General features: G+C 37.9%; 1 protein-coding gene across 2 annotated transcripts in view; it reads right to left on the minus strand.

Annotated features, from left to right (window-relative positions):
• The window catches only part of senp7 (SUMO specific peptidase 7), a 223,897-nt gene that overhangs the window by 160,810 nt on the left and 46,265 nt on the right, over positions 1-16,822 (minus strand). The window contains exons 4-5 of one of the 2 annotated variants that reach the window (XM_051926068.1): positions 10,720-10,823; positions 8,144-8,295 (exon numbers count right to left, since the gene is read on the minus strand). In XM_051926068.1, the coding sequence (XP_051782028.1) occupies positions 8,144-8,295; positions 10,720-10,823 (256 nt within the window). Of the gene's footprint in view, positions 1-7,795; positions 7,831-8,143; positions 8,296-10,719; positions 10,824-16,822 lie in introns of those variants that run through there. The other variant, XM_051926069.1, reaches the window with a different exon arrangement.

The raw sequence follows: 16,822 nt of genomic DNA on the forward strand, positions 1-16,822 counted from the left end.
GGCGTGTATTCACAAACAAAAAATTCAAAATGTCAAAACTAAACCATTATAGATTACCCAGGAACAATATCTACAACCACCAAACTTTCAATTTATTTAAACTTGAAATTATATTCTTTAAGTCATCCAACAGATGGCTTTATTGCCACAATTACTAAATACAGTGACTGCATGAGGCATTGAATTGTGTTTGTATACAGAAGAACACATGCGGTGCACATAACTTTTTCAGTGAGTTACTCAAGTGAGTACCATCAGATGGAGTTTGGTATGCAATTCAATTCAAAGAGCTTTATTGGCATGACCATAAACAGCTTTGCCAAAGAAATTGAAAAAATTTGAAATAAAACAATTTCTATAACAGATTTAACAGTAAGGTAAAGAATTAGGGTAAAAAATACAGATACAACAACAACAATAATAAAATAAAAATATAGCGGCACCTTTAAAAGAGGTAAGAATCAGAAATACCTGATCACTCTATACAGAGTAAGGTTTTAATAAGTGCAACCTTCCTCACTGTCCTCCTCACTGTCTACCTCACAGTCCTCTACTTCAGCTTCCTGCATGGTAGATGATGATGCTGCAGATGCATCTCCCTTCTCCTTTGTTAAGCCTCCGCTTTGCTGTCTCCATTCACAGGTCAACCGCTGGCTTTGGGTCAAATGTCTCTGTGGTCTTCTTTAACTGGTGAATGTGCATTAGGGCCATGAGGCGAGCATGTGACAGATGAGATCTGTGCTTGTTTTTTATTATGTTAAGATTTGAGAATCCCCTCTCACAGGCTGCACTGCTCAAAGGCACTGTAAGAGACAGTTCAACCAATTTGACAATGTTGGAGTAAAGAACTGGATTGCTTGTATTTATTATCTGGACCAAGTCATACACAGAGGATGCTGCCAAGCGTTTCCCTGTTTGCTTTAAGCGCATCCATTCTGTGACTGTTGTGTCTTTGTCAAGACTCAGTGTGGCTTCATAATTTTGAAGAATGGTACAAACTGTTGTGTTGCCAAAACGATGTAAACCTTGTATTTCCTGAGGCCAAGTTGAAGGATCAAATACTAAGAAATGATCACATGACTTCAGTGATTCATATCTGAATCCAAACTCCTCAATTAACCCCCTAAGTGAGTTCTTGTCCCTGTCAGCATCAGCATTAGAAACAGTATATGCTCTGTAGTGGCCTTCAGCATCAAGCAAAAGTGTAAACTGTCCTATGGCCACCATGAGTTCATCCTTACATTCTCCAATGCCCACCCTTTCCTTCTGAAACACAATGGATGTGGTCTTCAAAATCTTGCCAATGTCAAGCACGTTGCCCAGAAAACACTGAAATTGGTCTGTGCAGATATGCTGCAAGTCACTATTATCACTCATGGCCAGTTGCATTTTAATGGCTGGCGATAACCTTGATATTTTTAGCAGTTTGTCATGCCTCCATGCAGACCATCTGATATTATGAAATTTACCCAATTTCACAAAGAAGATCCCGTTCTCTTCACACAACTTCTTAAGCACAGCCATATTTTTTTGCTCCACCTTTTTGTAAATAAAACTGCAGCTGCTTGACCATGGAGCGGTTAAAGGTCCACAGTACGGAACTTTGCGATCAGCTGATTTTCCGCAGTTTTCTAGTGTGTGTGCGGTGCACAGAATGTGCACAAGGGAGTCTCCTACTGCAGCCAGCTGCCGTAGTTTCGGAACAATGCCAGTGTATATACCGTTGTTAACAGCAGCCCCATCTGTGCACACGGCGACCATCTTTCTCTTCCAGTTGTCCAAGCCTGCTTCCTGGAAAAGTTTAACGAGTCCGTCTGTTGCAGCCTGTGCAGATTGGTCAGCACCCAGTTCGATTAGGCCAAGGAAGTTCGTGGTAAACTGCCCGATGTTGGACACAGACACAATGAAAACGATCTCGTGCTCGGTTTTAATGAGGTCTTCTGATCCATCAAAAATCAGTCCCCAAAATTCAGCAGACTCCAACTTTGCTTTCAACTCCGCACTGCTAGTGTGCCCAATGGTCTGCATTATGCATGTGGCCACCTCACGTGAATGATACGCAGTTCCGACATTTACTCCTAGCCGCTCCAGTAAAGGTACATCTTCAGCATAGGAAGATAGGGGACGAGCGTGTTTAGCTTTATGAAAGGCAAGGAGAAAAATATTACACAGAGCTTACCGTTGTTCTTCATTTACCTTTGTACGCCATCTAGCTAGAGGGCGAGTGGAAATTTCTTCCTGACTAGCTTGTTTATTAGAAATAGCTTGTACTACATTCATGTGCTCCTTGCTCTTTTCAAGTTTGTCAAATAACGGATGACTGAAATTATTTGAGCCTGTGTAAAAGGCACTTGTTTTGTCTGCGATATGTGGATGCCAGCGGCACAACTTATACCACATTTCAGTGCGCTCATCATTAGCTTCAAGCCAAGGCACATCTTGGAGCCACTTTTCAGAAAAAAACTTTTTTTCTGCTCTGGCTCGGCTTGTTGAAACTTTGCAGGTTTGTGAAATGCCAAAGTAGCTGCTTAATGTCTGTTGTTTTTTAGACATATTGGCAACACAAGATAATCAAAACCAAAAAGAAAACAACGTATATTAGCAACATGAGGTGTCGATGCCCTCTCTGACCATCAGGTACGCACCGGCGCCGTAGGGACACAGATGACGTTACGCATTTACAACTTTTGTCGCGCATGCGTACCAGCATAAAAGTTATGTGCACCCCTGGTTATAATGTCACATCTATATATAACATATATATATATATATATATATATATATATATATATATATATATATATATATATATATACATACATATACACACACATACACACAGTGGGTACGGAAAGTATTCAGACCCCCTTCAATTTTTCACTCTTTGTTATATTGCAGCCATTTGCTAAAATCATTTAAATTAATTTTTTTCCTCATTAATGTACACACAGCACCCCATATTGACAGACAAAAAAAAGAATTTTTGAAATTGTTGCAGATTTATTAAAAAAGAAAAACTGAAATATCACATGGTCCTAAGTATTCAGACCCTTTGCTGTGACACTCATATATTTAACTCAGGTGCTTTCCATTTCTTCTGATCATCCTTGAGATCACCTTCATTTGAGTCCAGCTGTGTTTGATTATACTGATTGGACTTGATTAGGAAAGCCACACACCTGTCTATATAAGACCTTACAGCTCACAATGCATGTCAGAGCAAATGAGAATCATGAGGTCAAAGGAACTGCCTGAAGAGCTCAGAGACAGAATTGTAGCAAGGCACAGATCTGGCCAAGGTTACAAAAAAATTTCTGCTGCACTTAAGGTTCCCAAGAGCACAGTGGCCTCCATAATCCTTAAATGGAAGACGTTTGGGACGACCAGAACCCTTCCTAGAGCTGGCCGTCTGGCCAAGCTGAGCTACCGGGGGAGAAGAACCTTGGTGAGAGAGGTAAAGAAGAACCCAAAGATCATTTTGGCTGAGCTCCAGAGATGCAGTCAGGAGATGGGAGAAAGTTGTAGAAAGTCAACCATCACTGCAGCCCTCCACCAGTCAGGGCTTTATGGCACAGTGGCCTGTCGGAAGCCTCTCCTCAGTGCAAGACACATGACAGCCCGCATGGAGTTTGCTAAAAGACACCTGAAGGACTCTGAGATGGTGAGAAATAAGATTCTCTGGTCTGATGAGACCAAGATAGAACTTTTTGGCCTTAATTCTAAGCAGTATGTGTGGAGACAACCAGGCACTGCTCATCACTTGTCCAATACAGTCCCCACAGTGAAGCATGGCGGTAGCAGCATCATGCTGTGGGGGTGTTTTTCAGCTGCAGGGACAGGACGACTGGTTGCAATCGAGGGAAAGATGAATGCGGCCAAGTACAGGGATATCCTGGACAAAAACCTTCTCCAGAGTGCTAAGGACCTCAGACTGGGCCGAAGGTTTACCTTCCAACAAGACAATGACCCTAAGCACACAGCTAAAATAACGAAGGAGTGGCTTCACAACAACTCTGTGACTGTTCTTGAATGGCCCAGCCAGAGCCCTGACTTAAACCCGATTGAGCATCTCTGGAGAGACCTAAAAATGGCTGTCCACCAACGTTTACCATCCAACCTGACAGAACTGGAGAGGATCTGCAAGGAGGAATGGCAGAGGATCCCCAAATCTAGGTGTGAAAAACTTGTTGCATCTTTCCCAAGAAGACTCATGGCTGTATTAGCTCAAAAGGGTGCTTCTACTAAATACTGAGAAAAGGGTCTGAATACTTAGGACCATGTGATATTTCAGTTTTTCTTTTTTAATCTGCAACAATTTCAAAAATTCTTTTTTTTGTCTGTCAATATGGGGTGCTGTGTGTACATTAATGAGGAAAAAAATTAATTTAAATGATTTTAGCAAATGGCTGCAATATAACAAAGAGTGAAAAATTGAAGGGGGTCTGAATACTTTCCGTACTCACTGTATATTATATAAAATTCTTTTCACGTTTGAAATGGAAATTACGTATGACCACGCGATATGGAAATTACGTATGAAACGGAAATTACGTATGACCACAAAATATGGAAATTACGTATGACCACAGAACATATTATAATACAGGAACTAATCACTTCGTTTGTGGACGCTATTTTTATATCGTCTTTCCAAATTGTTATTATTTGCGTGAGAGTTATTTTACTGATATTGAAAAGAAGTAAACACAAACACGCCGATCTATCCCATAGAAGTGCGCCCTGCATCGCCCTCTCTCAGCCCTCCTCTCTGGACTACAGCGCTGAGCTGTCCTCCACCAGGCGCGTTCTGACAGAGAAGTTTTATTTATTCGTCCACGTGACTGTCACAGAAACTGCCACATTGTAACTTTTTTTTAGTTGGCAGTACTTGATAGTAGAAGAGATGAGGAAAACAGCTTTGCATCTTTCTACTTTTTAACTGCACCGAGCTGTAAACAATGTGAAGACGAGACCGCCTTCAGTGGCGAGGGGTCGTGAGAACAAAGTGGACGCTGGGAGGTGCGGAATGTCGGTCTGCTCCGCTGGGTCGAGAGCTTCGCAGTTTCGGGCAGCGTCCTCTCTTCTCGCACTGTTTGTGACACTTCAAGTGCCCCGTCGGCTCCTGGGTGAGTGGAAATCTTTGCGAATGAGTGTAATCAGTGCCATCGAAGCAGGACTCTGTTTGTAAATTGCCCTGCACGACTACTTACTGTCCTGTCCCTTAAGGTGAGTTCGGGTCACTAAAACCACGCAACATTCAAGGTTGCTTTGGTGATCAATAGTTTTAAAAAGATGGAGAGTTTACATCTAAGAAGATGTACAGACCTCTTCATGTAAAGTGTTGGCCTTGGGAATTGTTTGGACCTTTTGCCCGTTAAACACGGAACGGCAGCGTCCACATTTATCAGAATTATTTTTCTCTTAAATCACAGGCACCTGGTGCAATGTTGTCAGGCAGAAATTTGGACGATCACATAGAAAATGTAATTTTTATACCACAGCGGTTGTGTAGCGCCTTTCACAAGGGATCTACTACCGAGAGATGATCCAAATACATTTTAGCTGCTGTTAGTACCACTTACCTGTTGTGTTATACCGCCTTTAAAATGTAGTTTACCCAAAACCACTCCAGTAGTGCTCAATGTATCTTTACTTAATAAACAGTAAAACATTAACATTTAAGAACTTATAGACTACATTTTATTTTTTTCCCTTGCACTCAGTGCACGAAGCCACTGGGTAATCAGCTAGTTTAAATATACAAAACTAAATATTATTATTAGTGTTGGTTTTAAACTCAAAATACATTAAACTTGTTAATTCTTACAAGAGACAGAAAACTTACTTTGTCAGCAACACACAATAAAAAATTAGCAGGTTTTTTACTCAAGACACTGAAAAGAAACAAAACGGTGTGCATGTGCAATAGATGTGAATATGAAGCAGGGAATTTTGCACAAAAAGGATACTTTACTGTTTATTAATCTTAGTTTTTAAGATTTTTATAATCATCATGACTATTATTCCACTTACATACAGTTAGGTCCTTAAATATTTGGACAGAGACAACTTTTTTCTAATTTTGGTTCTGTACATTACCACAATGAATTTTAAATGAAACAACTCAGATGCAGTTGAAGTGCAGACTTTCAGCTTTAATTCAGTGGGGTGAACAAAACGACTGCATAAAAATGTGAGGCAACTAAAGCATTTTTTTTTTTAACACAATCCCTGCGGTATATGCGGTAAACCAAACTCAGGGGTGGGCAAAGCCCCCTAGTATTTTGAAAAGGAAATGTCTGGAGTAAGAAATGTAACCTGTAAGTAGTTTTAAACTATTCTGTAAACAGAGCTGCATTTCCTGTTGATTTAGCTCAGCAAACTCAACTTTCATTCAAAACAGGTATTACTAGAAACTCTATAAGAAATGCTGGTAGAAACAAATTGTAGAGACATTTCCTTATGTTCTGGACTGTCCATTTTGTTATGCTTAACAGGAGTACCAGTCTTTATAGAGGTCATAGAGAGTAAAATGCACTGAGATGAAGTGAAATGCACTCTGTTGCTTTCTCAGTACAATGTCGTTATTATCCTAGGGAAAGTCTGTTAAGAGCTGTTTAAGTGAGTGCAATTTACAGTAAGTGGCTAAAAGCACTCCAAGATCAGCTTGTAATTGGTTACACAGGGGTGCTTTACTGTGACCTCCACTAACACTGAAAGCAAAGCTGTCATTTCTGATGTAGCTAAAGAGCAGCAATGCTGAATGTGGAGTTGCTGCTTCAACACTCTATTGAAGCATGAATTTAGTTGGATGAGCTCCACATACTGGAGACAAGAACAAATAGAATTCATTAGCCTCCAGAAGGGAGATGGGTTTTAGAAGCATGAGTCCCCCTTCCCTCTCCAGGAAGAAATTCTTGGGGATGAGAGACAGGTTTTAGACTTATGAGCCTGAATAAATGGGACAGGGACACTTAGAAACTTGTAAAAAGTCAGAAGATAAGCTGGCTAGGAAGAAAGCAGATCAAATGACGACCTGATGAAAGCAAACCCAACAGAAAGCAGTCAAGAAGGAGTTGATCAGAGACAGAAGACCTGACAAGAAGGAAGTCAAATTCAGACTTCTTGTAACTAAGATTAAGCCATCTGGGATCAAAACACACATACTGAATGTGTTGCTGATCTTTGTCTGCTTTCAGAACTATAGGGCAATCCAGGCTATACAGTATGAAAGACACAAGAATTGTCAACTGGATTTTACAGAGCAACAAAACAGTAGACCTTTCTTTTATAGGCATTATTTGGATGGAAGAGCAAATGCCAGAGGACCCCGAGACCAGGAGGAAATCCCCTCATGCTGTCAAGCATTACTTGTAAATTCTATTATGTTAGTCATGTTACCTGCACTAAAGTTTCCTTGTGTGTCCTGACCTCTGAACTTTGAAATAAAATATAAGAGATCAAAAACTCACAGCATGTATTGAATCATTTCTTTCTAAACATTAAATATATAGCTCCGCTAATGTGATGATTCACTGTAAATACATTTCTCAATCAAGCTTTCTTAACATTTCTTCCTATAGCTCCTTTTTAAACACATAATGCAGCTCAGAGTGCTTTACAAGAAGTCAACAAAACGATTACATGAAAACAAAAAGAAGTTTCCACAAACCATACAAAATATGAAAATTACTAATAAAAGTTGAAAAAAGAATGCTATACTGGCAAAGATAAATAAGCAAAATAGAAAGGACCCAGTATAAAGAATAGAGAGGATGCACTTTAAAAAAACTACCTTAAATAGTCTTCTGCAATCTGACATGCTTGTACCTATGAGTAAAAAGTGATACCTGCTTCAGTATAGTAAAATGAGTTGTGCTAATGAACAGGAATAATGTTTAAAATAAAAGTATTTAACTGAAAGTAACATGAAAGCAGAGGATGAAAAAGAATTAGACCTTTTTATGCAAGGTGTAAATCCTGGTTATGTACTGCATCAGGCTGTAGTATGCAATGACGAAAAGAAATAAGCAAAATAATAATAAGCAAAAATAAAAAAACAACAAACCAAATTATTTTCTTAAACTTCAGCAATGTGAATAATGTACTATTTCTTTAAAATTAAAGTTTAAGATACACCTACGTGTTGTACTGCTTCCAAGCTATGATCGAGTTTTAATTTTTTACAGGGTTCAGAATTTGAATCTTTGGATTCAGACTCAGAAGAAATTTTACTGATGTTTTCACATTTTCTTCTCTTCTCCAAAAACTTCTCACTCTGCTTATTACTTGAGCCTGGAAAAAATTAAGCATTACAAATTTTCATTTAATGAAATGGAAACATCTAAAGTGGACATCAGAAGTCTACAGATACTTAAAACCCTCATCACTAAACCGGTCACTCAATTGTGTAAGTCAACTGTACGTCAAAATTCTACAGATGCCTAACACTAGAATCCCTGAAGCCTACGAAAAAACTCGCAATCCTGGGCCACCTTAAATTCCTTTGCACCTCTCCATTAGCGACTATTGTTTTGCAAATGTGTCAATCAGCAGCAGCAGTAGGCAGCCTGCTATTCCATCCCCCCACCACTGCAGCTCAAGTTGGGCAAAAAGTTCTCCCAGCTCAACTCTGTTTATCTGGGTGTGAGGTGCCTGGAGTTGTACAGAGTAAATAATATATCGTTATTTGGAACACATGCATTTCATGTGTGTTCTGTGTCTACAATGATCTGGGTAAATGTAAGACAGGAAATGTGAAGTAAGAAATGTTGAACACATACCTAAAACAGAAACTTCATGTTATAGTACTAATGCCAAAATTTTGACATTAAGTGTATAATGTGTGAAGACTGAAGTCCAAATATCAAACAAACACTTTCACAAAAGGTACAAATATAACAAAACAAGTGCGCTTTTATTCAAGAATATAATCGAAGTAAAAGAAATCGGGTTAGGGTACGACGCTGACACGACCCACGACGTGTGGGTGGTGCAGCGGTAAGAACTGCTGACTAATAGAATAGAAACATACATTTGATTTGAATCTGTAACAGCCAGTGTAAATTTATGGTAGCTTTTTTTTTTCTCTCAGTCATGTTCATGCTCCTGCCGATCTGACAATGCTGTTTTCAAAGAAAGATGTGCTCTAACAGAGGTGAATTCAGATGAGGGTTCTACATCGAAGAAAGAGAACAGAAGCCCTCCCCGTGAGGAACATCCACTCACGTATAAGAACAACACAGCTGCACCAGGTGTAAAGGTGAAAGATGGAAAGATGAAGCAACAGGTTGGGCGTCCTCCTGCCAGTGAATATGCCACACGCATGTCCTTCAACAAAACAGCTGGGCTTACAGAGCTCACCAAGGTATCATGCAAAGTTCTGTTTGCGATTATGTTTCTTGATGGTCTTTATATGAAAAACACTTATATGTTACTTATACAAACACCAGATCAAATGTTTACATATATTTATTTACTTGTCTTCCTACAGTGTAAAGTCACAAGTAGACTGCAGAGCTTCCTGTGTTTGAATGACATAGGCATGCTCAAAAAGTATATGTGCAATGCCACTCCTTATTTAGGAAAAGATCAGTTACATAAGTGCGACGAAAGCTTCCACCTGCAGCTATAGACACTTCAGTACCCAAGCAACTCTCCACACTAGTGTTTAAATCTGGCAGTGCCATGCTGACGATGGATGTGCCCCAAAAAAGAAGTCTGACTATATACCACTGGTACCCATTGCTTGCGTACTGAAGTGTCAGCATGATTGTAGACACAGAACACACATGAAATACATGTGTTCCAAATAATGATATATTATTTACCCAACACAACTCCAAGCACCTCACACCCATATAAACACACTTGAGCTGGGAAAACTTTTTGTCCGACTTGAACTGCAGCAGTGGGTGGGGTGGGATAGCAGTCTGCATGCTGCTTGTGCTGATCGACACATTTGCAAAATAAAAGACGGTAATGGAGATGTGCGAAGGAATTTATGGTGGCCCGGGATTACGAGTTTTTTTGTAGGCTTCAGGGATTCTAGTGTTAAAATTCTCTTCATTAAACCGGCCCCACAATTAAGGAAGTCAACTGTTTTCTCTCAAGACACATCTTACAAAAGAATTACTGATATTAGAAGAACTGCCTCTCCTCCTCATTCATTGGTTAAGAGTCCTGTCTTCAATTCAAATGCATAGTGCTGTGGGAATTACATTTTTCCTGTTAACATTCAATCCAGACTTTTTAGGGAGTAACTTAACAATATTTTGGCAAAACCACACAATGTTTTGCACATTTTGAACATGAGTGGATAACAGACATGTGGATTATGCAACAGAAGTTGTGTGTTTTTTTTTTAGTTTTTTTTTTTTAGTTTTTCTATGGAGGTTTTCACATTGTGTTTTCCTTGGACAGAATTGGTCACCATTGCTGTTCTAATATGTCATAAAAATTTCTCTCTTTTTGCATGAAAATATGGGATTAGACATTTTTCTCTGCCATCAATACAGAACACATGGAATAAATAATATTTAAACAAAATGTCATTTTTGGGTGGAGAATAACTTTAAGTGTTTCCACTTTAGACCAGGAAACAAACATATGGTCAGCCTGAACAAAGATGTTATACTTCTGATGAGTTTGTATATTCCATACAAAAGTGAATTAATTTTGTTTACAAATAAGACACATTTAATTTTTTTAAATGCCAACCTTTAGTATCAACATTGGATCTCCTCAGAGGAACAATACATTTTTTTCTCAAATTTTCAGTTTCCTTGGCAATGAAAGAATCAGATGCTCTCCTAGGACGTAACCTGGGGTGGGGAAAAATAAAGTAAAATGTATTACAAAGTAAAAATGTATTATCCTTCATTGACAACTATTTTTTAAAAATAAAAAATAAAGTTGCCAAATTTTAATCCATGTATACATTATATTAACTGTCCAGTCCAGCATAATAATGGACTATGGTCTAGCACTTACATTCAAGTGTAGAAACATTAAGTAACTGAAATCAATTAAACAGAGTTTAACAACAGTCCACAATACCTACAACATCATTTGTAAAATGCTTACTCAAGGGTATCATTTTCAATATGACAATTCCAATGTGTTAGTTGTATGTACTAATAAAATGCACTGCATTTTTCAAAATAACAGATTATGTATAGAACCAAATCTATAGTATAGTGGGAAAAAGCTGAAGGTACGATCACAGGGATGCCAAACTTAGGTCATGGGAGGCTAGGATATCCTCTTTAGAGCTGTCAATGGAATCTGTTATTCATTTACACAATTTAGTCCCATTTTCATTTTGCTGAATTAATTAGGGAAGATAACCAGAATTTTTAACAGACTCAAATGAGTTTAGTTGTACCTTCCCATTCTTTTTTACTTCCAATATTTTATTTTCTAGTTAAATATTTTCTCATTAAGTTGCCTCAATTACATGGCATTTAGAATAGGGTTCTCAAAAGTAGTGTTAATGTTTGTGGTACGACATCTATTTCAATGAAAAATGGAATACTTTTAATTACTGCATTCACAACAAAATGCATTCCAATTGTCAAAGCACTACAAACATTAAAACTGAATATCCTCAACAGAGTCCCACTACCATGGAGATTATTTACATATCTCTCTATTATAAAAAGAAATCCTGTCCCCTGTCCTGATAGTCTACGATACGTGCTCTTCTCGGAAGATAATTTAAAGACCCGCGAGACGAAAGAGACCTGCCAAAGTGCGTCTCATGGGAACATAGAACGAGAGTCTTGCAAGACACACCCTACTTACAAGCTATATCAAAAAAATATTTGATATGAAACGTCGACGATTAAACGAAGAAGAAAGAAAAGCGTGGAGAAAAGTGACCCTAAACACATGCAAAGCAGGTTAGAGACTATGAAACCAGTGAAATTACAAAGGCTCAAAAAAAAAAAAAAAAAAAAAATCGACACTATACACATGTGGAGAAAGCTGCAACAGCAGCTACCCCAACCGAACACGAGCAGCGTTATACATCCTGCAAGAAAGAATTCAACCACGCCCGTGGCCAGAAATAAAAGACAGGTATTGCTTTAACAACGTCACGCGAGACCAGGCAGTGAGCCATCATTTAAAACAAGTCAACAGACCTCTAAGCTAGCAGTTGCTGGATTGCTTTTAGCAGGCAAGCATCATGTACTACCAACCCTTAAAACAACGACATGCGACAGGCAGAAGAGGAAGCTAGCAAGCAGCAAAGAGACAGCAAATGATCCAAAGGCATATCCTTAGTGTACGTTCAGCCGCAAAACCCTTCACAACACGAGCAGTATTATACGTCTGGCAAGAAAGAGATGTAACCTCGCGCTGGGCAGGAAATAAAGAAACAAGTATTGTTTTTACAAAAGTTTTTAAAGTAAAAGTGAAAATAATGCATATGTAACAATTCACAAGAAAATAACAATCTCTTTAAATTGTAGATTGCCTGCCTAAGGTAAAGTCATCCCTGATGAATGGGGATGTGGGAATGAGGGGTCCTTTCATTGGATTAGCGCTATTTCAGATGTGGAATGGCAAAATGGGGGAGGCAGCTTGATGAATGAGGTCTCCAGGACTTAAAACAGATCCAAATCATATTATGTGATATCATCTAATGTGAAATTCTACTCTGTACTTCTAGAATTTTTATTTTTATACTGTATTGAGGATTTATTCTGTTCTATGTATTGTACTGTACGGCTCAGAATTAAAAGACAATGAGTAAAATGACAAAGTAGAACTTCATAAAGACGTTTACAAACGTTGGCGCTAAACACATGCAGAGCAGGTTAGAAACTATGAATTCAGTGAAATTAGAAAGGCTCAAAAAAAAAAAAAAAAACGTTGGCGCTATACACGTGGAGAAAGTTAAAGAATATGAAAGTAGGAAAATTAGAAAATATAAAAAAAGAAAGTAAAGATCGCAGTAGCGCAAACAAACAAACTGCCTCATTTAACTATGCACCAGTCTAACTTTGGTTTTGCACAATAATTACTACACTATTGCAATTTAACACTTAATTCTACTTTATTCACATAATTATACTTATTTATTATGTTCTACTATACTGTTATTTTTCAATCTATGACTTTTTGTTAATTTAAGTGATATTCTTCTAACTTTGCACAGTTTTTGATAAGCGGATCAGGATGCATTTCACTGCGTGTTGTCCTGTATAACTATGCATGTGACAAATAAATTTCAAAAATGGAGTTTACCGCACATGCATTTATTGGTTACTTTGTTCATGTATATATATTTATCTGTCTGCTTATTTAAAAAGCTACATTTACCCCAGGAGTCAAAAATGTTCTGTCTAGCCCTTGTACAAAAACCTAGACAAAAGCTGGGGTATCACCTTGGTAACCCCATGTACTTTTGGAACTGTGAGAGGAAAATAGCACGACTTTACAGACAGGAGTCCAATGCAGAACTCTACTTACTTTTTTACTTTGTAAAAAAAAAAAATTATTAACTGCTGATGATGTAGATCGTTTTGCCTGTGCTGAAATTCCAAACAGAGAAATTGACCTCATTAAAAATATTCAGCATATTGGGACTTGCAAGATTACAAATATTGATTTTACAGAAGTTCTGAAATAAAAGTGTAACTAATGAAATAGCAACAATTCAAAGAAAAAAAAAATCTTAAAAGTGTGTATCCGGAAAACCAAACACGGGGGTTGGCGAGCGAAGCAAGCAGGGGGCGAAGCCCCCTAGTAAATACAAATACACACCATGCTGTATAAAGTGTATATCTATGAGTACATGTAAATACAGACACCCTCCACGATTATTGGCACCCTGAAAAAAATGAGAAATCCACACTTCAATTAAACTTATTCTGAGAAAAACATAATACCTTATTAAGAAATAATTATTTTTAACAAAACTACATGTGCCAAGATAAGCACTACAAATTCTTATAAACAAATGTACAGGTATCTGAAGCAATTTTTCCATTTATAACTTAAAAGTTTATCAGCGTGAGAAGAAACTTTCAAGCGTTAATCCATAATTCCTGCTTCACTGGAGTATAAATATGATGTGGCACAGAGGCCAAATTCCCTTATTCATTAATCAATATAGGGAAAAAAAAGAGAACACACAAATCAATTGAGTGAAACGTGTGTTAACCTTAATAAGTCAAGGAATGGCTATGAAGAAATTATATTTGCTATATGCTTGAAAATGCCTATGAATTCAAATCAACTGGAACTGTTACCAACTTGCCTGGAAGAGGACCCAAGTTTATTTTGCCGCCATACACAGTGAGCATCTTGGGATCACCAACTATCCAAAACTACCGTCAAATAAAAGATTTGAAAGACAGACCAGAAAAATACCGGTTCTGTCACTTAATCATAAATTCAGGTTGTTTGCTAAACCCTACTGGAAGTTTAATTGGAACCATGTTCTGTGGTCAGAATAAATGAAAATTGAGCTTTTTGGCAACAAACACTCAAGGTGGGTTTGATGTAAAAAGAAGTATGGCTATACCAAAAAGAACTTCTCACTGTCAAGTTTTGTAGGCATTTTGTGGTGTTGTGGGGCTGTTTTTCCTCCAAAGGCCATGGGAACCTTGTTAGGGTACATGGCATTGTGGACTCCATGAAATACCAGATTTTAAGTTAATATCTGGCTGCTTCAAAAACTGGGGGACAATGATCCAAAAATATATCCAAATTAACACAAAAATGGTTAAAGGAACACAAAAATCAAGATAATCAAGGAAAGGGAGGTTATACAAACTATTAAATATAAGGATGCCAATTATCATAGCATGTGTAGTTTTGTTAAAAATAATTATTTCTTCATAAGGAATTATTTTTTCCTCAAAAAAAATGTAATTAAAGGCTGGATTTCTCTCATTTTTTTAGTTGAGATTAAGGTAATTTTTAATAACCATTTTTACTTATCTTTATCAGAGGTGCCAATAATACAATAACAAATAAATAATAATACAAGAATAAACTCTGTGTTTCATATACTCATAACTGTAAACCCATTTTTGCTAGGCCCTGCACGTATGTACAGTATGTATGTATGTATGGGAGTATGTGTTTGTATAGACTTAAATGTAAGACTATTTGCATACATTTCAGTCACGCCATGTAGAAATCACAACACTTGGTTTCAGAGCACCATAGTGTTTAGGACATAAGCTACGTTTTGTATATTAAATCAGTCATATTTAGTACTTTGTCGAATATCCCTCGCAATGATTGTTTGAAGTCTGCGATTCACAGGCATCAGCAGGTACTGAATATTTTCTCTAGTGATGCTCTGCCAAGCCTCTAATGCAGCCACCTTAAGATCTTACTTGTTTCAGGGGCTTGTACCCTTATCTCTTCAGCACATGGAAGGCTGGAACGTGAGTAGATGAGATGTTTCTATACACCTCAGAATTCAATGTGTGACTCCTGTCAGCAGTTACATCATCAATGAAGGTAGGTGTGCCAGTACCTGTGGCTGCCATACATGCCTAAGCCATAACATCCCCATCACCATATTTAACAGATGACGTTGTATACTTTGCCTCTGGGCCACTTCCTTTTTGTCTCCATATTTTGCTCTTGCTATTACTCTGATGCAGGTTAATCTTTGTCTCATCTGTCCACAAGACTTTTATCCAGAATTCTGCAGGCTCTTTCAAGTAATTTTTCAAAAATTATAATTTTGCCATCCTGTTTTTATGGCAAACTGGTGTTTTGCATCTTGCAGTGTAGCATCTGTATTTCTGTTCGTAAAGTCTTCAGCGAATAGTAGCCTCTGATACATACACATGTGCTTCGTGAAGACTGTTTCTGATCTGTAAAACAGGCATTTGGGGCATTTTCTTTATTATAGTAAGGATTCTTGTCATCAGCAGTGGCAGTCTTCCTTGGCTTACCAGTCCCTTTGCGATTACCGAGTTCACTAATGCGTTCTTTCTTCTTAATGATATTCTAGGTAGTTGATTTAGGCAATCCTTAAGTTTTACCAATAGTTTTATTCTGGTTTTTCAGTCTAATAATGGTTTCTTAGACTTGGGACAGATCTTACCCCCATGTTGAACAATGGCAACTACAGACCCCAAAGGTAATCTGTAGGTAGAAGCAAGCCTAGGCATGTTATGCCTGCACTAATGAAGCACTGAAATACACCTGAATAAGCAAAAAAACACCTGTGACGCTAATTGTCTTAAACATTATGGTGCCCAGAAATGTGGGACCATGTAGAAAAAGTAATTTCTAAATGCTGTGACTGAAATATATGCAAATACCCTTCAATTAAGGTTTGCAATGTAAATTTTAATCACATCCAAATTGTTTGATTTGTAATTTTAAACTGTAGAACAGAGGAGTAAAACCAGAAAAAAATGTGTCTTTATCCCAAAACATTATGGAGGGCACTGTATATACCCACACTCTAAGGCAATGTACAGTGTATACACTTAGTATATACAAAACATACTCAGACCCCTACACTTTTTTCACATTGACACAAGTACTTAGATAATTTACTCAGTTCTCAGCTGAAGCACCTTTGGAAGTGATTACAGCCTGGTGTATTCTTGGGTATGACTCTACAAGCTTTGTCCACCTGAATTTGGGAAATTTCTGCCATTCTTCATTGCAGATGTTAATCTCTGTCCAGTTTGATGGGGACAGTCGGTGGACAGCTATTTTCAGGTCTAAACAGAAATGCTCCATTTGTTTCAAATCCAGGCAACTCAAGGACATTCCCAGAGTAGCCCCTAAGCTACTTCTCTGTGGTCATTACTTTGTGCTTAGGATTATCATA

This window comes from Erpetoichthys calabaricus, chromosome 4, assembly GCF_900747795.2.
Source record: "Erpetoichthys calabaricus chromosome 4, fErpCal1.3, whole genome shotgun sequence".
Lineage (NCBI taxonomy): Eukaryota > Metazoa > Chordata > Cladistia > Polypteriformes > Polypteridae > Erpetoichthys > Erpetoichthys calabaricus.